The sequence below is a fragment of the Thermobia domestica genome, chromosome 10 (genome assembly GCF_964235325.1).
Source record: "Thermobia domestica chromosome 10, izTheDome1.hap1.1, whole genome shotgun sequence".
Lineage (NCBI taxonomy): Eukaryota > Metazoa > Arthropoda > Insecta > Zygentoma > Lepismatidae > Thermobia > Thermobia domestica.
In genome coordinates this window covers 204926617-204953340 of record NC_137463.1, presented here as the reverse complement: position 1 = coordinate 204953340, position 26724 = coordinate 204926617, and the positions used below count along the sequence as shown (strand labels likewise).

At 34.7% G+C, this 26724-nt stretch overlaps 1 protein-coding gene across 1 annotated transcript in view; it reads left to right on the top strand.

The window, feature by feature from the left end:
* Positions 1-26611, top strand: part of Syp (synaptotagmin binding cytoplasmic RNA interacting protein) — a gene marked incomplete in the record, with an annotated part of 142266 nt that extends 115655 nt beyond the window's left edge. Inside the window, 1 exon segment of the mRNA XM_081728978.1 lies at positions 23950-26611. Within this exon segment, the coding sequence (XP_081585104.1) occupies positions 23950-24167 (218 nt within the window).
* Positions 26612-26724: the final 113 nt, after the last annotated feature.

Below are 26724 nucleotides of genomic sequence, written 5' to 3'. Positions count from 1 at the left end.
GTAGCATTGCTTCAACTCTATATTGCGATCCTTGTATTGTATTACTCAGTACTGAACTTCATCATCATGAATTCATCAACTGACAGTTGCGTGTAGCATTAAGAAAGCTGGAAATTAAGAAGTTGCTTATGCCATATACCTTTACAGTTAAAATAAGAAGAGGGATTATGATAGAATGATACGACTAACCTGACAGTATTTCAACGAAAATATTTCTGTAGCTCCTACTGCTTTCATGCTCGGTTGTTCCAAGTACGATAAGTAATGAATATACTAAAGTAGCATATTTATGGGTGCTTTATTAAATATAAAACGTAAATTATCATATATTGGTCAACATAACAATATATCACAATAAGTAAATAACCGAAACCCAAACATAGGTGAAGGGAGACCAGAAAGATCTTACCCTCATAATAATGAGAGATCAAGGGATCCGCAATTTGGTGCACAAACGTGTCTTCTACCACATAGGATGGAAAAATCTGGGCTGTTCTTCAATGTAGTTTCCTTCAAGAATGACACACACGTTCCAACTCCTCTTAACATTTGGATACCTTTCATGTAGTGCGATTTGTCAATGACCCCAACAGTTTCGCATTCGACATCCTTACTTGACGAGTCACCTTTCCAAATTAGGAAAGAATCGATGACAAAATGAGTTCTTGGGGACCAAAACTATCAAATGGAAGTTGAGGGTGAAGAAGATGAGAAATGTTTAGTCTTCCTTCGTAGTTGATCCACTATGAAACAATCACTTGTCGAAATATAACCCATGTTGATTTTACTATTTTATAACCCTGTGACCTATTGCTCCACCATCACGTCTTTGGACTTCGAAGTGAATCAAGAAATTCAAGCTTGATAAATCTTTTATTTTTAAATGAAGCCATTCATGAAATTCCCAACTCTTGTAAAGAATATCTTCATTCAAATTTAATTTTTTTTCTTACATAATACGATTCAGCACATTCCTTTCAATATGTCCAAGAAGTTTCTCTAACGATTTTAATATTCTTAATATATATTTGAAGATCACTAGATGTTAGCAAACATCTGAAAAGTAAAATCGTGATCTTTAGTATGTGTTACATTTACCTTGATTCCGGTGTCAGTATTCCTGTTTCGTTATACTAAGAACTCTTACATTGATATATAGCTTCATAAACGCCCTTTTTATTTATTTATTTATTTATTTATTTATTTAAGTTACATATATGCCTTTTATTAGATAAATGCGAAAGAAATGTAAGTTCTTTAAATACAGGAGGAAAATCTTAACTTACAGACCAGCTGTTAATGTAGTGGTTAACCCAAACTTGTTAAGAGTAGAATATTTGTAATTGAATTGACCGTGATAGAAGTGAATTGATTTGAGAACTTCTGCTTCATTAACTTCGAAGTCTTGTATAGGGCAGCTAGATAAATACAGGAATTGCTAAGCGAGCATTTAATTGTACTTAAATACTTACTTCTATGAGGTGAAGACTGGTGTGTATAGTTTTGTAGTTCGTCATAAGGTTACGGTATAGTTTAAAGAAACGATTTTTTTTTTTTTTTAAGTGTGTGTGTGTTATAATTAAGAAAAGTGTTAATTATGGCATTCATAGAAATGTCGTTTGGATCAGAGCTGTGGAAAATACGGCACAAAGACAGTGCGGGTATTTCGTAATACAAAACGGGAAAGAATTCAGTAAATTACTATTTTGCTCTGTGCATGTTTAAAAAGCATGTAGTTTTGTTTTCCTTCTTTCTGTGTTGATAGTTTAAAGATTGCTGACTTAAAATCATATGCAGTATTATTTTGACCCCACTAAGTTTCGAAATTCCGAATTTATGACAGAATATTAAAAATACAGTTAACTGAATAAATTGCACACATATTAAAAGTTGCGCAATCCAATAGATAATATGTTAATTAAAATAAATTATTACTACTGTAAGCATTTTTCAAAATTTCTCTCTCATGGGGATGAAGGGGCCCAACTGTCAGAATTAGGTGAAAGGTGTTAAATTGGAGTCAATAAAATCATAGATGTGAATACAAGATATTTTACTCATATATGTTTTTGTACGGGTTTTTGTTTTTTTCCGTAGCAAACTGCTAATCAGATTTAAATGTTGAGAAAATTTTATTTTCAACAGCGAAATTTTATTTATTATATTGAATTCATGAAATAAAAAGTTAACCATATTCGCAAATCTAAAGTTATATTCTTAAGTATGGTGAAAAGTAAAACAGAAAAAAAAAAAAATAGTAATATGATGATGATGAGTAGTAGAAAAATAGTCCTTGTACAGAGTAAGCTGGTAACTAGTTTTGACTGTACTCATATAAAGCATTAGTTTTCAAGTTATGAATGCGTAATGTCGTTAAGAAATTGAAATTAGGCATTGGACGAATTGAATTTCCATTTTTATGGCAGAAATAACATTTTAATTTCACAAATAGTCAGTGCTTAATTATAGCTAAGTATTATACGACTCCTTTTTGAATTCTTGTAAGCCAACTGCCATTTCAATCAAAAATAGTAAAGGATGAAAAAAAAAATAGTCCTTGGCCAATGAGAAACAATTGAATGTGTCACTTGAAGCTATCACTAGTTTTGAACTACTGAAGAAAAAAGGACAGAAAAGTCATTTTTCTAATGATTAGCTTCCAAATATTGAAAACTGGGTTCTTACATATCGACATGCTTGGTAAGTGAAGCTCATTAAAGAACTTTTCTTCCATATAGAGGAAGATATTAAGTGCACATGGCCAGTGTTCGGCTTGTGTTGTTGACTTGTTTGGTCTTTGTGTTCTATGATGTGTAATAGATTGGTCTTCAGTTGTGAAACTTAACAGAGACCTAAAAGAACAACGTCGGGCTTTCGATGGAGCCTTTTTCAGTGAACGTGAACAATTTGTGACAAAAATAGAACCATTCTGTCAAAAAAATGACATTGCTGGTTTTCTTCGCATTAGTAATTCAGTTCGTTATGATTAATGATCACAGATTCATCGCATTTCCGATTTGGTATGTTACAGAGAGTGGTAAGTTTTAATGTAGGATTCTATTTTGCATATACATAAGGCGCGAAATTCCTTTACATCAGAAAATATGAATGTTGTTTATTTCCACGAATTTTGTGTGGATGACAGAAAGGGAGTACAAGCTGTCTGCGGTAAGACATGGATGTTTGCTAATATGAATTAATAATTCAAATATATTTTTTTTTCTAAGAACGTTTCTTCGTTCATAAGTAAATTCGTTGACACCTTTTTAAGAAAAATTACGCGAAAATGCCAATATAGAAATAGTAAAATTTGACGTAATTTGAGGAAGGTTATTAATGTTTTCTGACACTGTTTGCTCTCAACAATAACCCGTTTACATTAGGCTAGTATCCTTTTTCAAAATAATGCTTTATAGTTTCCCTGTTGCTCTGGAGGTTTTTCTTCTACACACATTTATTACTCAAATGAGATGGCGGATCCGTAAATACTTTTGGTATGGCATTTTCATCTGAGCCCCCTAGAGTTAATTCTTACTGTTTACTTTTCTCCCTCCCCCTTTGTTTTTAATGTGTCCATGCAGACTTAACATAGCCTTGTTAATTTGTTAAAAATTGCTGAAATTCATTGATTCGTAGAGTAACATGTAAGAAATCTAAGATACTGCGCAACCTTCTGATTTCATCGATCAAGCGTAATACTTTAGCACGTATGGGGCCGCGGTGGCTCAGTGGTAGAGCGTTCACCTCTGGTGCTTGTGGTCCCGGGTTCGATCCCAGCCCCCGCCAAGTAAACTTTGTGGTGGGCAAACACCGTGTGCGTGGGTTTCCTCGGGGCTCCCCCGTTTCCTTCCACTTTCTTCATTCCACCATTTCATTCATTACTCATCATCACAGTCTCCTTTAGCCTAACCGGCATAACCGTGGGACGTAAAACTCGAAAATTTCATTTTATTTTTACTTTAGCACGTAGGCGCTTCACAAGAATAGACGTAGTCTCACACAACCTATAAGTAATTCCTCACTTCAATTTTAACAGTATAATGCCATTACATAGAGAGTACCTGGATGTTTTATGCATATAAAGTCATTGTCATCTGAACTAGCATTTTGATATGGCCACAGGCAATACTAGACTAGTTTGACTAGTTTTGTTACCTATATTTTATTATTGATATTTTAATGTTTAGTAACAGTTCTAGTATAATCAAAACGAATATTTCGAAATTAAGGCTACAGATTTCTATTGACGCATGTACGCGATCCTGCGGTGCAGGGATTTGTGACCAGTATGTCGAGGCTATAGATTTTTTTTTTTTTTTAATGCACGGGTACATTTAACACAAAATGAAAAGTAATCTTATATTAACATACATTCATTCTTAGGTTATACAATGGATATGGTTCATTCATATATATATTCTCATTTCGGCTAGATTAAATTCTTCGTAAATTTGTGTGATCAACAAATCTCTTAGATTTGAATTATTGTACTTTCCCAGATGAACTTAGTAAGATTTATTATTATTATTATTATTATTATTATTATTATTATTATTATTATTATTATTATTATTATTATTGTAAAGAATATAGCGTTAGTCAGTTCTGTCGAATAAGAAATTATTCTGTTCGGTAGCTTGGGAAATGATAGGAGGTCTACTAACAGGTTGGTGCTGATAATTTGAGAATTGATCTGAAAGTTGTTTTCAAACAATTTTATTTCCGATCTGTATATAAGGGCTTCCGAATAACTGCTACAAATTCTCACGATGTGCAGCAGACAGTTTTTGTAGAGGTTAGTAAGCTTTGGTCAAAATCTATTTCTTTCGATGCCATAAAGTCACGTTAATTGATTTGACTTCTGAATGTATTTGCAGCGTTGCATGTTCTTCCTCCACTCTAGTTGTTAATTCTAAGATCGTTTGTTTCTAGGTATGCTTTTATTCAGTATAGTGAACTTTTTCTTTTATGTTCGTTCTTTTGCATGTGACAAACGGTAAAAATGCACATAATTCTAAGTAGCATGCTATAGGTATGTGCACATATGTCTAATTTAAAGCATTGTCAGTCGAAATTTGAGGTTTCTCACGTGTTATGGTATGGAAAGTTAGTGTAATGTATTTCTTAAGTTTTTAATTTATATACATATTTTTGATTTTACATTTTACATATATGATCATTTATCTTTTTTTTCCACCTTACAACACAGTGTTGCAATTCTACTTCCCAAGTTCCCAAGTATTGTAAACTTCACAATGTGAGTATACATTACAGTTTCCACTTCATTTAATGTTGGGGATAAGTTTAACTTGTCAAATCTACTTTGTTGTTAATTTTGTTGGAAATAGTAAGTAGAAGAGAATCATATTTAAACAGTACTTAAACTGAGATGCATGCAATCAATTTGAAATAAGCCGGCCAGTATAAAGTAAATTGCAGTACATCAAATTTCAATTTTAAGATCTTTAATTAGGCAGAAGAATAAATTTTAAATAAGCAGAATCAATTCTGTGAAGAAAAATAAAGTCTTAAAAGTTAATTGAATATATATTGCACAAGGAATAATGAACAATGCGCACGCCTTTTATTTGATTGTCAGTGGTAAAATTACGTAGAATTTCACGTAATAAGTTAGATATTTATAAAATAGGAAAGTACGCTGTACTGGTGAGACTTATTAGAGTCGAATTTCAAAGGATTGGTCTTGAGCAGCGTTGCCAATTTTCAGTATCTTTATTTTCTGTGATACTTGTGAAAAGTATAAAATCTGAAAGAATATGTTCATATTTAATTTTAAAACCTATTCGAAAATAGTTGTCATAAAAATCTGTAGTCATTTAATTTTCGTTGTTACTCCTAATATTTTGCTTTTTCGTGGATTATTTACTTTTCTGTTGAGATAGCAGATTTTTCTTGTGTACAAGTGATTATTTTAAAAATATTACCAGCAAGATTTGAATTCGTACTTTGAATTTATACTTTAATTTACTGCAACGGCTAATAGTACTAGATGAAATCAAAAGTAATATTGAACTTCACGAATGAAATGTACTATTCCAGTATACTCGTAGTTAAGAGATTACACATTCAGCTCTGATATTGTAAAGATTTACAGCGAATATTGCTTTACATATTCAGCCATCAGCAAGTTGGTAGGAGTTTTTAGTATAACAATGTTCAATGATTTTACTTATGAATTGGCATCGTTGATCTTGACACAACTTTGTGGTATTTCAAAATCTTGAGTTTTAAGTACGACAGTTAGTCGCTTATATTGCGTACATAGTACTGTTTTACTATAAATCTTATAGCGAGAGCTGCTGTCAGTATTTTCAAAATCATTAATTTGAAGGTATGGGAAGTATGTAAAGCAGCAGCTGAGTGTTGAAAAACATGTTAAAAACGATAGCATGCAGCTACTGGAAAACTTACTAATTAACATAATGTTAAAAGGGATATTTATTACAAAGTTCTTGCAAAACATATTTTTCATTCCACCAACTAAACAGTAATTTTATTTGGTTTGTATTCTTGAAAGATGGATTTTTGTTGACAGTCTAGAAATAGAACAGGATCTTCTGCAGATATCGCAACAGGAGTAAAATTCGGAAAAGTTGTATTTGAAAAAGAAACCAGCGGTCACGAAAACTTAGTAATTTGTCAGATATTTCTTATAAGTTTTCTCGTTTTCGATACTTGTGTACTCTATAAAGATAATGGATATGAACATTCGGTATTCAGTAATGATAGAGTGACTAGATTTCCAGTTTTTAACGGCATTGTCTACTTTCTTTCTTTTTTTTTTCCTTCACAATGTTATCCGGTGTTCCGAGAAAAGTGCAAACGGGACTTAAAATATATATATATATATATATATATTTGGCTCGTAGCTACATGGTATAATTTTTATATATATATACTTAAAAACGCATGGGTGAGTCTTCGTTGGGAAAGATTTTGAAATTTTATAATTTATTTCATTTGGGTCTAATCCTGACTCCTGTGAAATGTTAAAAAAGGTACTGTAAAAATTAAAATTGGAATAAGGATAATAAATATTTCGACTACTGAGAAACAAAAGACTTCTTCCTCGTAGGATGAATAAGATACGGTATAGATATAACCATGAAATATCTAGGTGGGTTGTGAAATTAGTTTGCCGAGTGTGCCGTTTATTTATTTTCTAAATCTGGTCACCCTAAATAATGACAACAGTGCATCAACCGTATACACACTTCATTTTGGAATTGTCGACAGATTTCGTTGTAATTCAATTACTGTCATACTGATTATCTAATTATCTCACTTTTAAACGGTAACAAAATGTTTCGAATTACAATAACATCTCGGTAATGAAATGATCTGTTGCGAAACTCTTCGGTTTACTTAACAGTGTTTCCCAACAGATCTTTTCATTACCGAGATGTTATTGCAATAATGAAACTGTTCAGTTACTTGAAAGTAATTTGTGAATGGACATCCATTTGCTTTCAGATAATCTGGAACTATGGTTATGTTAAAATTAATAAAACGATACAACAGTCGTTATTATTTCTCTTAAATTAATTTTTAATTATTAGTTAAGGGTCATTGTATAGCTCTTAATGAAGTCCGTTAATAACAACTGTTTCTATAAATATAACATAGCCGTCAGAATGCAGTGTTAGTTCAACGTTCGAGTAAATTTCATATAATTCTGTGGTGGTATTACAAAATATTTTTGCAAGGACTTGATACATATAAACTATACAGAAATAATGAAAAAGTTTCTAACCATACCTCACCAGATACTGATCAATGTTCTTAAAATGTTTTACAAGTTACGACTTGGTGTGAGGCAGGTAGTGGTAATTAAATACGTTTCAGTTATTGAAAAAATAATAAATATGAAAAACTGAATCTTTATATTTTAAATTGTATTAGAAGTAACTTTTTGAATGTGATTCAGTTTCTTGGAAAAAGGAGAGAGAGAGAGTTCATAACGTAACAAGCTACCATGCAGACAGGTCATTTAGTTAACATTGACGTACTATCATCCATTGTAAGATTATTCTTTACCGATGGATCAGACTTTTCCAATAAGTCGTCGTTACTGTTAATCTGAAGAAACTGTTACATTTTTTTCTCACGGAGTAGTCTGTTGTAGACTTAAGCAAAATATGAACAATATAGAAAGTGAAGTCAGTTTACCGCTTCCAGTTAGTAAAACTTAAACCTCTTTTTAATCTAAAAAATTCAGGAATCTGTGTTCATCGTATAAAGGATAAATTGAATTATATAAAGGCTTGTTGTTGGTGCGAAGCAGTCGTAGCTCCATACTTCCCCAATTCCCATAAATTTGTTGTGTATACATCACATGTACATCGCTCAATCAATCAGAACCGAATTTTGAACAGCGATACTGACCACTGATGATGGTTAGTAGTCGAGTATACCCCTTTTCAGAATTCAGTCTATATGAGACGCGATCTTATAGTTAATCGTGCAATAGGAACCACACAAGATCCTGTCGGTTATCAAGCCAAATCTCCAATGCCGTTTGCGGTTATTCTAACCCTAGAGCCTCGAGGGAGTTCTTGATCACTGATGTGATGGACATAAAGTGGTCACATTAGGAGTGGCACGCGTCACGAAGAAATAATAAAAACCACATGTTAAACAGAAGGTGAAAGATATTCCTTTTACGTGAAACCAATATCTTGAAACTCCGTCTGACGTCTGTGCACATATATTATTTTTTGAGGAGGACCATGGCAGATACCCCCAAACTATGAATTGGTTTCATCGGACACTTCATGTGGTCAACCTTTTCCTTGTGGAATATTTTGTCCAATGCACAACTAATCAGACATGGAGGGTTAGTTACCGATAGACCCATTCTTAACTACTAAATCCAATATATATTGTGGTTGAAAAATTGAATCATTCTCTCTCAAATTAGCGACGGTAATGTGACAAGTTTTCTATGTGTGCTTTACATAGAATTGCAGGTCATTTTACGAAGAAGTACATATATTTTTATAGCATTGTAGGTGAATGGACGGTTACAAGTGAAATTGATCTAGTGTCCTTTGAGCGGAAGAAATGTTTGAAGTAATCGCCTAGGTTTTTTTAATACATTATATACGAGTAACTTCGTTAGCCTGTAGTATAGCTTGTATTCGTCACGGTATTGAGTTATGCAACTCATGAATTGTTTAAAGAGGGATATTGGACATTACTTACAGTGCAGTACATACACCACTAATTTGTCAGCTGATGGAAGGGAAGTTGGCACCAGACTCGCTGCTTAGACACTGACCATGGAAAATTGGAGAGGTGTTAAAGGCCATCATGATGATCGTCAAACCACTCCCGAATAGGTCTCTCGACGCTTGTATTGGCGCGTTGGTATCTCGGAAGATTGTGTCATTGTTAGCAAACATCTTTACCTTAGGCTGCACCTGGTCACCTGATATGTTCACATAATCACTAGGAGTAATGCGTTTTTTGAGAGTACTAAAAAAGAGTTATTGGCTTAAAATCAAATTGCGATCCATACTAGCACAGACCCGCCACACAGAAACCCGACCTGCTTTTTGAGACATGGAGAAGAAACGCGACTCATCCGTCCATGTTACTCTCTTCTAATCATCAACAATCAATGTTATTTGTTTTCATCACATCTTTTCCACCCTATCACATTGGCCGCGGTAATAGAAGTTTCGCAGTCGTAACTCGACCGCAGATTGTGGAAACAGGTAGTTCAGATGTTGATCGAGTTCAGTAATGGTATGTGCCATAGTAGCTGTGTGGTTTTCGTAACAGTGTTCTTCAGTGTTCGGTAATCCCTCCCATATTAGTTTGGTGTTCGTCCACAATTCCTGTTCTCTGATGTCCTGGGCAGTTTTTTCATGATACACCTATTATCCGTATCCGTACTGCATGGCCTCGCGCACTACACGTTACAAAACACTCGTAACACACAAGTGTTCTGTTACTGACAAAGATTGTTGGCATTATGTTGTACATTGAAATTTCCATTATTTTCATGAATATATACCAGTTAAGTTGATTTTGAATTTAACGTCCCTATCCCATTGGAATATGTGTAACATTTGACAGTATTTAATTAACTATAATAATAACAATCACAGCTGGATCATTTGGGTCTTTGTGTCATGCATAATGACAATACATGTTTTCTTCGACATATGCTTCATAAGTGTCCACACAATTTTTTCCCCTGGATTGTATGGAATGCACTTCGCAAAAGAAATTGTTAAATGACATTGCATGATGATTTCGATCTGTAAAGTCAGTGAAATTGTTGCAGATGTGCTTTATACCCCCCTCCCCCACACAAAAACTCTGATAAAAATCAGGTGGCATATACGTTGAGAAACCTGAGACATATTAATTTACTTACTGTCAGTGAAACACATCAGGTATGTGGTATTTCATAGTTCTCTTCGCTTCATATTTATCCATCCTGTGGGTTGGATGCGGAAAAGCTAAATTAGCTAGCACGGTCAATATATTTAAAAACTCATTTAGGCCTAGATTTCTTTTTCTTTTTCTTTTTTTTTTTTAATAGTAGATAACGTACTATCAAATCATATGCAAATTACTGAGGTTATTCCAACATTTTCTTGGAAAGAAGTTACTTTGTACACCCTGTGATGAAAATGCCAGAAAATAGTGAAGACAGTCACACAGAGTTAAAGTATAGTATAAGCCCTTTCGCTTACCGTTTCATCAGAGATGAAAAAAAAAAAAAAAAAAAAAAAAACGGAAACAGCTGTTACTCCAATGGGCGCCATATTGGAATTCAATGAGATAATAATTTTGTTGTGTTTAGCCTTACGAGACGCTCGGGCTTAATAAGGACGGGACCTAGTATTACGTAGCTCTGAACCATGACCGGATGCAGATTCCCACCGTACTAACTCGTCTGCAGGAGAGCTGGATTACAAGACCATGCCAACGGTTTGGCTCAGTTAAATAATGATGTTAGGTTGAAAATAGAAGTTTAGTGGAGGAAAATAAAACTGACCGGATGGAATTGCCTAGTAACTAATGCGAACTGTGAATAATAAATGAAGAAAAATATTTAATTAATTACCAATTAAAAGAAAACAAAATGTAGGATGATCGAATTTCCGGAATATGTATACAATTTGTCTAAAGCAACATTCAGTATTTTCGGGTAGGATTAAATTACGTGATACTATCGAAATCTGCATTTCGTTAATATGAGGAAATTACATTTTGAACTAGCAAATATTTGACTAGGGGCACCGTCAGATTGGATACAAGAGAGTAACTCGCAAATTTTAAATATTAAGTAGATAGTGGGTCAAGTGTACTTAATTTGAAGTCCTTGCAAAGCAGATAATTTGGTAAAACTACGATGTCGTATGTGGCCTTTATCCAAGCGCCGGACGAAGAATTACGAAATGGATCTCTCGATAAGTTTTGATTAAGCCATATGCAGACGCCGTAATCGTACCAGTGTTCACTTCTCTCACCCTCTGAAATGTTCTGTGGCAGTGTCCTTTTCAAATTTTACCAGCTCAGGACTATAAGTTTGTTTCCCCAATTTTAGCAGTCAGAAAGTACTGAACATAGGCGTTGGACTTGTTAGGTAATTTAAAATTTCGTATTCGCCATTTTTTGATAGTTCACGTAGAGACAACATGTAATGGTAAAATGTTGTCTTGCAAAGACATTTTCAACTACATATTATTCTATCCCATTTACTATTTGTTTTTTTTTAGGTATGAGGTAGACCCAGAAACCTTCTTATCTTAATAAAATCAATTTTTTAAAACCTTCAGTGAAGAATTTGCAATTAACACGTGTATAATTGTAACAAAGTAATCATCTGTTTCGTGAAGGAATTTGGTGGGGAAAAAGAATGGACATAATCTAATTTCTGGTTAATTATTTTCAAGATAATTGGGTGAAGTGGAAAAGCAACATGGTCTACAGTTTATTTTACTTTGTGCGTGTGTGTGTTGTAATATACCAATATTAGTAGGAGTGTGTTATTTGATAAGTAAATTCGCGGAAACTTCGTTAAATTATTTTTGTTGTTCGTATAGCGTTTATCATTATATGCAATGTGTATTAACTAACAAATTCACGTACAGTTTTTTTAATAATAATGATAATATAATAATAATAATAATAAATACCAAGTGGTACTGTCATTTTGTAATGTGTCTGAGATCGTATCTTGGTTCTACCATAATCCTTGATTTATCTCCTGCGGCCGGTTATGTGCGTAATGATTTTTTGAAAACTACTACAAAGGATGTACTGAAGTCCACCATTATCTACTCTCACGGTATTTGCAACCTTGCGAAAGACATAAAGTTTAATATGTGGGATTTTCGGATTGCGGAATGATCGTATGTTCGTGGCATTCACTTGCACGAACTCATTGTAAGAGATGCCGAGGAAGATGGTGGAAGGGGAGGCGTTAATATACGTATGTACAGCTGCTTGAGACGTTGATATATGCATTCGCTAGTTTTTTAAATATAACGTTGCTATGCATTTTTGCCATTGAAGATCCAAATATACGAGGGCAAGTCAAAAGTTACCTACACCTTTTCATTCTACAGTTTATTTACATGAAGCTATGGTTATACTACGCACATATTTTTTCTATGTAATCTCCCTCCTTATCAATGCACTTGGCCCAACGGTCAACGAGCTTACTTATTCCTTCCAAATAAAAGGTTTTCGGTTGGTCGTGAGGCCACCTTCGTACCACATTTTGCACGTCTAAATCTGAGGCAAATCGGCGACCACGCAAAAAATCCTTGGTTTGATGGGCAGAGCCATGACTGATGTTCAAAGCAGCTGCTACCTCATCGATAGTGATTCGCCAGAACCATCTCTCGAGTTTGCTGAGTGTTGTCATCTGTAGTGGAGGTTGATGGCCGTCCTGCTCCCTCTTCATGCGTTACACTTGTTCGACCACTTTTAAACTTCTCGAACCACAAAATAAGTTTTACGTGATAGTGCACTTCTCCCATATTGCGATGATAGTCTGCGATGAATCACTGCTCGTTGTTCCTCTTTGCTGCAAACTTCTAATGGAGCAGCCATGATATATCTGCAACAGAAGGAAGAAATATGGAAAGATCACACTTTCAGAGCATTACCACAACAGTATAACAATAAAATATGCGAGAACAGAAGGCAAAGTGCGCAATGTAAGAAAAGTTATGACAAAAATGTTGATAACTTTTGACTTGCCTTCGTATTTGCTTGAGAGAGTGATTATGATAGGAAAGAATGCGAAACCTGAAAAGTCCGAGCGCATTTAAAATGTTACTCTATAAGTTCGTGAATAAGTATAATGAACCCCAAGTATTGAATTATGAGAATTAGGTAGTTTAGATGTGTCAGGCGAGGAGTTTGTTTTGGAGCGTTTTAAGTAATTACGAATTGTTGCTACTCAGTTTAGAAAAAATCTGTGCTTTTGGAAACTGAATATTTGTTAGTTCTTGTTTGCAATGTGACCACCGTGACTTGGAGAGCGCCCACATTGTTGCAAATGATCCCTAATTCGACCTTAGGCAGTTAAGCTTGTGGTAAACTGCATTGGCTAGCTTTTGTCGAAATTCTCCCATCTCGTTTCACTGTCTTCGTTTTGCAAGGTTTTGCTTCAACTACAATAATGGTTTTACATTAACAAAAACAAAGTAATCCACTCATTTGTTTTGTGAACACCAGTTTGATAGCCTGATAATAATAGGAACGTTGTAGAATCTCAGTTAGATATTCATATGCTTGAATAGAAAATATATTTGTCATTAAGTATGGTTTGTTTAAATGTAACCATTTTAAATCTGCTGCATACTTTTATTTAGTTGATTGCTAGGTATCTTCAGGAGTTAATATTGAGAATATTTCACTGCAGGAATGCTAAAAATTACCTAGTAGTAAACCACATTGTTGTTTTAATAATAATTTTTCGTTAACGAACTGTTCACATTGATGTCTGTTTTACTAGGAACTCTTTAATTAAGCCAAGCGATTTCCTTGGAGTAAACAGTGGGTGTTCAAATCTTTATATTGTCCCAGCATAGTAAAAATAATGTATAAGGATAGAGCATTATACAAGGATGTGGGTGGAATTTATCTGTCCATTTCACTATTACCGTAAAACAGGATTAAATGGGATTTTTTTTTTTTTTTTAACTAGATGCTTTTTCAATAAAAATGAGGTTGATTTTTCGTCAACTTGTCAGTTGTATTCAAGTTAAGCGTTGTATTAAAAGTGTCTGACCCTAATTACAAATCTATTTATTTAAATATTGCCTACTGTATACGTAGATTCATTTTCCACTCCATTAACGGTTTGATTTCATTTTTCTGTGTTTATCAACTTATATTGTGCTGAATTTTTGTTGTTCTGCCACTTTTGCTTACAGTAACATTACTGAAAATGAAATATTACATTTTAGATTTTTCTGTTACTTCTTTTACTTATTCTACACTTGTTTATCTCTCTGCTTCAAGGTCTTTGAAAATTCATCATCCATCAGACATTGGCAGCCTGTTTCCATTTTGGCAACGTTAACATTTGGGCAAAAAAACAAGTCTCGAGAAAAGTATGTTACTGTATGCAGAAAATACCCATAACTTATCTGCCAAGTAATGTTATTTTCTTTTATTTAAGGTTTGGACATTGAAGTATTTATTTTTTCTAATCACACAACTTCATCAAGAATCCCTTCAGTTAGCCGAAAAACACATGTAAGTGTGTTGAAGCATTTTGACTCCATGGTATAGCTTCAATAAATAAGATGTGCTTCTGTGGTAGATCATTATTTCGTAATGGGCTTGTAGTCTTCTTCAGTTGGTATATATGTGTATATATATATATATATAAAAAAAATATTTTTGCATCAAAATTTTACCCACATCCATAATGCTAATATATCGATACCATTTCTGAAGAAAATAAATACTTGAAGCTGACATCTTGTGAAAAGTTAAAAATATTTTTGTGTTTTAAAAAAAATTAATAATATAATTTTTATGAAGGGAGTAACAATGGATGTGCAAAGAGCTTTCGTGTGAAATTATACCCATTGTTACACATTGGCTTGGCATTTTTTTTTTTTAATATGCGAATTTATAGTAGTATCTTGATATAACATTTCTAGTCATCTTATGTGCTCCTTTGTTTACAATTACAGAAGAAACATTTTAATCTTGCATTAAAATGCGTAATCTCGCATTAAGAACCATTCCTCTGTTGTGCATTGTGTTTTAATGATGGTGTATTATAAAGGAGTCCTTAAATTATTATTATGCGTTCTGGTTCTTAAAAATAATTTTGTGCATATTATTGTTTCTTAAAATATGAAAGAAAAAAATGCGTTAGTGATCCGAGTTTAAAAAAAAAATAAAAAAATACAGAAACATTCTATAATTTCACATCATAGCGGGTTGAGTGATAAATGTTCCTTTGTCATTTAAGGGCTCCTGACGGATAATATGTGGAAGAGAAATGTGTATGTGGTTGAGTTGCTGTACCGCTAAGTTTCCACAGTAACATCACATCGTGGATATATTTTATACAAAGAACCAATAGCGAGAGTTGTTAAAACACAGCATTCAATCATTCTATTCTCGGATGGCTGAAATGCGTGAGATGTAGTTTTTTTCTTTCCTTTTTTTTTTTTTTTTTTTTTTTTTTTTTAAGTGACGACACTTTCACAACGTCCACGACATCGTGATACACTTGTTTGCTTTTATTAATAGTATAAATTACAATAGTAGAAGCCTATAAGTTTCTATGTAGTATTGAGAATTATTGCTGCCGCCGGAGACGATGATTTGTAAAGTCTCTCATAATTAATTTTAACTGAATATTAAATGCTTCATGGTTTTTACATTCTAAAATTTCACGGCACACTAGTTGAGAACCACTGTTCTGTTTCTGTCGCATACATACGTATGCTATCTGCCAGATTTTAATTTGACTCGGATTGACTATTTCTGTATACGAGTGGAAGTACAGGATTAAGAAAAGATGGTTTCTTTATAGGTCATTGTTTGTACAGCATGTAGCGTACCATAGTTCCCGTATTTTTAAGTAATTACTTCATGAGGAACCTTCACGCATAATTATGGGATCTAGAATGCATGCACAGAAGAAACAGATTTCTTATAATTTTGCATTATGTCTTTTTAACGACAGTTTTATTCCGCAAATAAATTTAAATCTTAACTACTGTTGTGGATACAACCCCTCGGTTACACATCCAGTGGAAATTAAAAAAAACAAACGAAAAAAAAAAGCTAGATGGCACCACTCAGATAATGAATTTGAAATATTAACCTAAATTATTAAATGTAACCTAAGTAATTATGAAATGAAGTATTGAATTTCATATATATATCATTTGTTGATTATACAAAAATGGAAATTGGGGTCAAATTTCATTCCATAGTATTTAATATCCAAAAAAATATGTATAGCGTTGAAGTGATATACAGCAAACATAATCTGTTGTATTTGGTGGAGATTGTTTTCTTTTCCATGTTTGTTAGCGGTTATCGTAAATTTAAAATTGTAGTAATGTTTAAATAATTGATATATATCGATCAGTTAAAGTGAATTTTATATAGAGAAGATAAGATTTAATATGATTTTAGTATATTCGGCTATCGATTTGTTGTATGTTTATGGACCTGTTCTTTTATTTCAGCTGTTCTGTGGGTAGTTGTATAGTATAGTTGTGTTAACATCTGCCCGAAGTATGGAGCAAGCATTTATCGTCATTGTGTGCAACTTTTACAAATGGAAACTGAATAGGTAACTCCCTTCCCCCGATCTTCAGTGACTTTTATGTGTCACAACCATAAAAAATGTAATCATCTGTCCGTTTGAAAGATATGCACTGAGAACCAAGTTTACGTAGTAGAAATCACCATCGGTATTACATGGTGTGAATGCGAAATTATAGCAGCTTATTCTAAAGAGAAAAACTAAACGTAAATTTGTTCCATTCTTTGCCCGTTATTTTGAACAAGACAGCTGCTGCTAACAGTTTTAGCATAACCCTAGCACATCATGAGATGCTTTCCCTTTATATTGATTTTGTACTGTTTCATGCTTCACGATTAGAGTACGTCCATTTGTAATGATGAAAAGTCATATATTATGCAAGATGGAACATAAAATTAGTTTTTAAAAATTTATATGCAAACATTCCTATATTTGACCTTAGTAGTCCTTATGGAATGGAAGTAACTCAAACGTAACGTTCAATCACATCCACGTTTTGTACGTGTGTTTTCGGATTTTTTGGAGTTCACAATATAAATTGACCAACACAAACGATAGGAAGACAACACTTACTCAAAAGGACATCATTAGGTGATTCACTTAATTCGTGTACTTTGCTACTTTCTTCAGTACTTAAAATTGCTAAACTGGATACATTGTGTTTCCAGGGGAAGGAGGAACGCAGCAATGCGTCTAAAAAAAATCACCTAACTTGAGATACAAGGTAAGAACGTTTTTTCGTTGGAAGTTCATTTAATTTTTTTTTCCTCATATAGATGTTTCCCAGTGAGAATTTAAGTGGTTCGGATCTCGCATCAAGCTGTATATCCACGTCTCATATAGCCTGCTGAACTCAAATCAAATCCAAAAAATCCATTTAGATGTTACTTGCACCCACTTGGATGTATAGTTTCAGTGTGGCACTTATAGCATCTAGTATTTGTACTTGTTACACTGACAAGTCAGAAATAGTCTCCATTTTTCATTTTAATATGATTATCAAGACAGTAATAAGACTAGTATGTACGCAAAACGCAAACATGTTGAATGTGTGTAGTTAAATTTCGAATGGTGAATAAAATCGGAAGTTGTGACTTAAAAATTTTCATTAAATTCGCAGCTGCAAAGTATGTGGTGTAATAAAGAAATATGCATTAGTTTCTTGCAATTATAGCCAGTAGAAGAGTCGAGTGGATTTAGATTTAATACCGTTGACAGTCTTGAAATATATATTGTAAATATACAGAGATGTTAAAATTAATTCAGTTTCTCAATAGGGATGCGTGCAAGACCGTTAAGACTAGTCAGATGGACTTGAATCCGCACTGATCCGAAGATACTTCCAAGTGCTTGCTTTTATCCCGTTTCAGGGATATTTCTTCCTCAAATGGGCTTTCCCTAAAGTGAAATCAAGTAAAATAATTTTCTCGCATCTGGAAATGGAAATTCTCTCTATTTTACGTAAATCACTAGAGAAATAAAGAATTAAACGAAATTATTATGTTGAACACATTGCTCCACCATTTACACTGTTGGTGATCCTTTTAAAACCTAAGTGTGGTACTAGTTAGCCTATAACCATCCTGAGATTGAAGACACGAACATACATACTTCATCCTTTTCTTTCTGTAATATTATATATAACTCTGTGAGAGTAAAGGGCTTGTTAATATGGTTGTTGGTCATGTTCAGTTCAACGTGATTAACAATCTATTCTTATTGGGTAAATTCAGATTGAATTTTTAAGTCGGAAAATGTGAACATTTTTCTTACCAGATGTCGATTGACTATATTATAAAGCATTAATTCGATTAAGCAAGAAAGTTCCCATTTGGGGCCCGTTGTGGTTCAGTAGTAGAGCGCTCATCTCTAGTGCGTAGAATCCCTGCTTCAATCCCAGTCCGTGCCGAGAGGGCTTCGTGGTGGACAAACGTGTGCGTGCGTTTTCTCGGGACTCTCCCGTTTCCTCCCACTTCCATCACTCGACCATTATCATTTGTCATCGTTTCCCTTAGCTTTTATGCATAATCGTTGGATGTTAAAAAAAGTTCTCATTCATAGCTTTTGTAATTATTATTATCTTTTGTTTCGAATGCTTCGTACTCTAATTTGGAGAGCAAGTTTTCATCGAAAAATCTATATTAATAAGGGTAGCAAAGCTATTAAAAATTATATATTAAAATTAATATTCATTGGATTGCCTGAATTTCGTGATAACACCCAGAATATTTCCTGCCTGCTTGAATGGAATTTCGCATTAAGAAGTTTGATCATGCAGTTACCTCACGAGACGCCTGATGATTTCACCTTAAATCTTGTTTTATTTTACGTTTTATCAAGTCGAGTAATAATTAACCTATAATTTGTGCATTTATTTATTTTTGTAATAAACTGTTTTTGCTTGAGATGGTTGCTTGAACGCTTTTGCTTCATTCGTGTTTTGTTGTGTTGAAATCCATTCATATTTGAAACTTGTGTCTTCTCAGTCTTGTGGTTGTCATGGTAATCATTAGGTTTTATTCTTACACTAATTTTGTTGTTAGGAACGCCGAATGGGTTTCAAAAACAGTACCCGCTTTCAAACACCTATATGTAGTAATGGAAACATTCTACAAAACAAATTACAAGTAGTCGTCAGGTTTCTAACCAAAAGTATTGATGTTCTATGCCCCTTTGTACTTCCTGCATGCACTTCAAGGAGATAGGTGATTTGATGTCAAATTCGTGTCTGTCTTCGGAATTCACTGCATCCATGATTTTGTTGCTTGAGTTAATCGAAGTTAGAAGCGGGTAATGGAACAAAAATTACGGTCTTTACATATCCTCGCAAGGAAAGATATGTGATAATTTTGGGGACCAAGGTGGGTGGTCTTCGTTGTAATTATTCTTGACTTTGTTGCTTTTTTTCTTTCTTTAGGCGTGATTACTTTGAACTTAACCCTTAATACAAGCACGCAGTTGGTTAAAATTGCGGATACAAAAGACATCCTTCGCCACTGGTGAATCAATCCCGTAACGTCGAAATGCATGCTGCACGCCAATTACGTCTTGAGTTAGGTAACAAAACTTGTATAGACGATATATTCTGAGTGACTAAAAGTTAGCATCTGTTTGAACGCTAGTATTGGAATCTAGCGACGGTGTTTGAAATTCTATTTCATGTTTGTCCAAGTAGTAAAAGTTAATTCATTTGCGATAGGTTAAAATCGGGTCATTCTTCGTGGAATATGCTAATATAATATGGAAGCCAGATTCGTTAATACCTATGGTTAGATCAGATTCAGCTATCGTTGTGTTTTTTAAAGTAGTTTTTTGATGTTAGGTGTGGTAATCCGTTAAGAAACATTGAAAATATTGCCTTTTGTGAGTTTGTTCTTGTGTCTACTGGATGAATGTCGGACTATCAGAAAAAGAAATTTTAAGTTCCATTGTACATTGTGTTCCAGAGCGACACAGACACTACCTTTTTCTCGAGAACGGTACTTGCTATCAAGTTGAAATAAAAAATTGCATTACAAATGTGGGTCAAAAGAATGCGTAGAAATTATTTATAAAATCCCGAAAGCCTCCCTTCGTAGTGTAATGGGGAAGAGGGCACAAGCCCCGTTCTTGCAATTTTCAAATGGGAACGATGTTTCGAATGCACATTCGAAAAGGTGGGGAAAAAAATAAGATTGTCCTACGAAACATTTGTCCGTACTACCTACCGTTTTACGTGTACCATCCCCCCCTTAAAAAAAAAAGGTGCGCGAAATAGAGTATACGGAGTTTACTAATTAAGATAATGTAAGCACCGTCACAGTTTCGGGAAGTGCAAGACATGCACTTTTCAATGATATACCACATGGTGACTCAGTCAAAAAAAAAAAACCTGCGTGACTCAAAGGGGAGTCCAAAGCCAGAACTCGAAAATTTCAAATGGAAAGGGGGTCGAGTAATACCTCGTTGCAAAGGTCTCTGCAAATGTTAAAAGAATTCGAACACGATTTTGGAATCCACTAACTACTTTCAACATGGCGACCATAAAATCGAAACCCTGAATTTCTGGTTTCATCATGAAAAAATAATATAACGGAATGCCCTTCACACTTTTTCCAGGCTTAGGACTAGCAATGGTTTTCATTCGCAATAAGGAATTCGTTGGCGTGTTTAACGGCTGCTTCGCTAACTGAAAAGGTCCTTCATTATACAGAAAATGATTGCCACAACGTTGCTTGACAAAAGATAGTACATTAGTCTTAAATGAAATAAAAACGAAACGAATGATGAACTAAACGAAAAGAATAGGTAAAACTGACTTCCATGCACATTTACCAACTTACAGTAGATGTTCGAAATGCCTGCCTTGTGCCTCAGTGCATTTCTACACACGGTAACTGAAATTATTCTGTGCAGCAATAATTTTCTCCTCACTAATGTGCCTGCATGCAGCAACTATGCGCTCCATCATGTTGTCCCTTGTGGGACGAAGTTGATTTCATTAAGTCGTCCCCGTAGATAATAATCTAAACATGCTAAGTCTGGTGACCTAGGAGGCCACGGCACAGGTCCACCTCTATGTACCCAGCGACCACGAAACATTGCATTCACCTGATTCCTCGCTGTCAGTTCAAAATATGCTGGGCAACCATCTAGTTGTAGCCACATGTATGTCCTGATGTGTAAGGGGACGTCTTCGAGAAGAATGGGCAATTGTTCTTGCAGAAATGTACTGTAAACAGCACCCGTAAGACTCGCTTAAAAAAAATAGGTCTAATTATTCTTCCGCCGATGATTCCACACCACACATTCACAGACCATCCCCGTTGATGATCAACCTTTTGCATCCACTGTGGGTTTACGGCGGCCCAATAATGCTTGTTGTGACGATTTACCTAACCATCATTTTTAAATGTAGCCTCATCAGACCACAATACCATTTCGTCAAAGAATCGAGCATTTGCATGCACTTGAGCTTGAGACCACATGCAAAAGTCGAGCCTGCTTTGAGAATCAGTGCCATGTAGCTCTTGATGCAAGGAAATATGGTATGGACGAATCCTTGACACCGTAGTTGCGCTGACACCAGAATCCCGAGCAACTTGTGTGATATTGTGTGAGGATTAACATGGAAGGCTGCAAGTACATCAGCAGATCTATTATCTCGAACAGGCCAAGCTATGCGTTCATTCCTGTGACTGCTAGAAGGCTGAACATTTCCACTTCTGCGCAGATGTTCGACAAGGTTGCGGAACACGTGTCTTGAACGACGTTCCCGATTGGGATACCTAGCAGCATACACACGAGCAGCAGCTGAACTATTTCGTTGGCACTCACCCGACACCATGAGCATATCAAATGCTTCTTCGTTTGTGAAAGGCATTTCAACTTACATGCCACGATTTGTCAATGCGAAGTAATTGACAAAAATGCACACGGGAATGCACGTTAACAAATCCTGACTTCTCACAGAATCCCTTCGACGACGCAACATCTTGCAACAGGCAACGGGGAATGAGACTAAAATTGGGGTGGCGTATTCATGTTATCAGTGGAAGTACACTAGAACTGGCAGAAGAGCTAGGCACACCTCCACCTATGCGACATGCAACGGGGAATGAGACTAAAATTGGGGTGGCGTATTCATGTTATCAGTGGAAGTACACTAGAACTGGCAGAAGAGCTAGGCACACCTCCACCTATGCGACATAACTTGCGTTGAACCGGGCAGTGTGAAAAGAGACCCTGAGTCACCATGTGGCATATCATTGGAAAGCGTGTGTCTTGCACTTTCCGAAACTGTGACGGTGCTTACATTATCTTAATTAGTAAACTCCGTATACTTTATTTCGTGCACCTTCAGTTTTTTGAAAAACAGTTGGTACACGGAAAACGGTAGGTAATACGGACAAATGTTTCATAGGGCAATCTTATTTTTTCCCTACCTTTTCGAATATGCATTGGAAACATGTCGTTCCCATTTGAAAATCGCAAGAACGGGGCATGTGCCCCCTCATTACACCACGAAGGGGGCTTTCGGGATTTTGTAAATAATTTCTACGGATTCTTTGGACCCATATTTGTAATGCAATTTTTTATTTCAACTTGATAGCATGTACCGTTCCCGAGAAAACCTGGGTGTCTGGGTCGCTCTGGAACACCCTGTATAGGTTCATCTGTTAGTCATATATGCAGTGTTTTAAACGAAGAACAAATATGATATTCTACATATATTCCTAATATTTGAGTGTAGTACTCATGGGAGACTGATCTTTACATTGAATTTGTATCGGTTTTCCTTATCCGTTTTTCTACTTTCTATTAGTCGAATAGTTAAAAGTGATAAAATAGAACTACGCCCAAATTAATTTCATCCAAACTTCATGAGAGCAGTAGAAAACTTGAGGAAAATTCTTCACATCTGAACACATTTCCTGTCGTTCTTTTCTTTTATCATGTAGTGGAAGTTTTTGAGCTTGACGTAAATTATCTAATATATTGTGTTTTAATTTCAAATTTTATGGGAACAGAGGAAAGTAAGTCCTTTTGGGTAGTAAGGTAATAATTGCGTTATTTCTGATGTAAGATAGTTCACTAAGCTAAGTGACTTTCTAAACTGCTCATGATGCGAAGTCAGCATCGAAAACAGCGCTCTTGGCAGGAGTCTACTGCGGGACGAGCTCATTTAACTACGCGAGAAAATTTTATACAACGTAATTATAAAAGGTATTCTAACAAGCATTGTTTGTAGGTAAATATATAGTTTTGTCTAATATCCAAATCTTCCGATTGCTAGACGTACACGTACACAGAGGAATGGTACGAAGATTCAGAAATGATGAAAGCATGTCGGTGTAGTATACACACACACACACACACACACACACACACCATGATACCGGTTTCTATTTTGTTCGAAACTAAAATAACACTTTCTACAAAAAAGTTAGATATGCTTTTTTTTTTTTGTGCCAAATTACTTTGTTTTGGAATGATATTTTGGTTAAAAGTCTTTAGGAGCACATTGGATGAGTATGTAGTCGAACAACTGCAATTGATAGCTTGTTGCTGTGTGAACAGTTATTGGTCTTTGAGTTCATGAAAGCATGTAACTAACTATGTGTTGATTTATCAGAGAAATTGATGAAGCACTCTTTCTTTCACAACAGGTAAACGGAAGTTCGATGGTGGACACCAGAACCAGGGGGACTCTAAGAGGCGCTTCCAGAACTCCGGCCCTGGGAGCAATTGGGGGAACCAGCCGATACCCCAGCAGCCGTTGACCAATTCGTACAGTGGTTTGACAGGTGGGATAAACGGCAGCTATACAAGCTCAGGAGGTGACCAGCCGTGGTATCAGGACACCTTTGGACAGTCTTGGAGCTAAAGTGATTGGCTCGACTGCTCAGGAAGACAGCAGAGGGGACCGTTGTTTTTAAGTTAATCTTTAGTTTTTTTTTTAAGAAAAAATTTTAAAATCATGAAAAAAATACACATACAATAGATGGTTACGGAAAAGGAACAGAAGTGGAAAGTGATTGAGATCTAATAGTAAGACTTGCCTATCGGCGCGGTAAAAGGAAAGACTGCAAGTTGCCACTTCAGTGCCAGTAGAAATTGTCCATGCTTGTTGATTGCATGCCGCCGAGATGAGATCCGAAAATGAAGCTCTTGTCCCCTCAAATGTTTCCTGTCCAGGTCCTGTGTACAGTCCAAAACTAGATGAAGACATGGTGTTGTTATCCTTTTGTCCATGTGGAATAATGTTGAGACAAGTGAAGAAAGTCTATTTTAAGTAGGACGTGAGAAATAAATATATTATATATATATATATTATATTAACTTTTTTTTAAAAGAAAACAAAGGATCTCTTAACATTGTTCCAAATGCACAGGAGAGAGTATGGTATAAAGTTGCAACAGAATGCAGGAAAGTGAGAAGGCTTGGTAAATTAAAAATTGTTGCTCATTACAGACCCACTTGTACACTACATAGGTACATATATATAAATATATATATATAAATAATTTTCATTCAAGGTATTTTGTTGCTGTGCTGACGGCAGTATTAACGAATCCGTTGGTTCGCACATGCATTGCTATAGACAGAAATGGTTAACCTTCCAAAATCCATAACCATCCCCTTGCAATTGGTTGTTTCAAATCAGGATATATATATATAATATTTTTTTTTGTAATTTTAAAATGTAATTAACATTAAAATCGTGTTGTTAATGGTTTCTGTCGACGATATTTTTATATATATTAGTAGCCTCAGCAAACAGCAGTTAGTTTGATGTTCCCCCCCTAGTTCTGGAGAGTCACACCCACAAGGGGAAATGGTCCAATAGATACTTCGAAAAATTATTTTGAGTTCCAACACCAGCTACAGTAACAAAAATCCGAATAATCAATGCAAGTGGTAGGCCCAATAATGTGATTTTTGTTTTTTTTTTCTGCCCAACTGTTTTAAGCATGGTTACTGAATTATCAGGTGTCATTAAGGTTAGGCCAATGTTGTTATAATCATAGGTACATTTTTAGTTCTGTGTTTTTTTACGTACTGTATATTGGAAAATTGCCATCAGTGTTAAAGGCATACTAAATACACAGCATTTTGGAGCAAACAGAATAGACTAGTTTTACCTTCCACTTCTTCAGCTTTTATTTTTTAGTTTTTTAAGTGAAAACATATTTATCATTTCATTAAGAATAACGTTTGGCATATTCATGTCAGTGAAGTTAAAAAAAGAGTGGGTTTTGGCTCGAGAGCGTTAGATCTTACGGTCTTCATGTACACCAACACATTTTAACCCATGTTTTGATGGTATAGCAGAGATCAGTGTGTGAATTGGTGTTTTTCAACATCGGAGTTTTTCCTGAGTGTGATTAGGGTTATATATATATATAATTAAGATGTTATAAAGAAAAAGTCCAGTCCAGTACTTGGCATTAAGAAAGGATCAATTTCCATCTCATTTTGGTAAGTGCTGAGAATGAGCCGCACAAGAGAATTCAATTGCTATACCTTCAAGAACACTTCGATCATCATCACCCAATGAAAAAAGGGTATGTTCATAAAAGGTCATGTCTTAACTTGAATCAAGGGTATGTTACTCTTGGTTCAGGTAAGTTTTTTTAAAAATATATATATAATATATATAGATATATATATATATTACTGCAGAAATGTGCGCTTTGTGATGTATAATGCTGAAGATTTTAGCACAGTCATATTTGTTGCACACTGAAGGAGGAAAACTGTTGCTCTATTTCTTAATCTTTGTTTTCTGCCACATTGTTACGCAGTTGCTTCCTTCATGTCCTAGCTCCTACCAATATGAATAGAGGCTTACTAATATTTTAAAAATATAATTAATTGGCAATTCTGTCTCATGTTTTTAATTTGGTTCTGGTCTCCTCTGAATTTTTATTTGAATTCTTGTCGTCCCTGAATTCGAACGTTATTTTAAGGCGAAAATCATGTTTTAGAAATTTGTTTCTTACACTGATTTTTAAAAAGATCATGAATTTTTCTTTTAAATTAAAAATAGATTGTTATTACTTTTTTTTTTCTAAAAAAAAAGAGCACATTTCCTTTAAAGGTTCATGTTGGTTTTGGCTGTCTTAATTTCTTTGCTTTAGATGGCAGTATCTGTGTAATTTAGTATGTTGTAGTTAAATATGAATTTGAAAACTAACTGCCATGTTGTTCTCGTGTCATTTGATTTTTCTTTTTTGGGTCAGGAGCTATGATTATGTCACTTCTGTAACTGCTCCAATGTAATATCCTTCTTACATGTCTAAAATAAAGTATACAAAGTTACAGAAATCATTGTTTTTTCTTAAATATATGTATAGTTTACTACATTTAGCGAAGACTAATGCGAATATAATATATACAAGTTATAAGCAACACAAACCGTCAACCCGATGTTAGCCAGG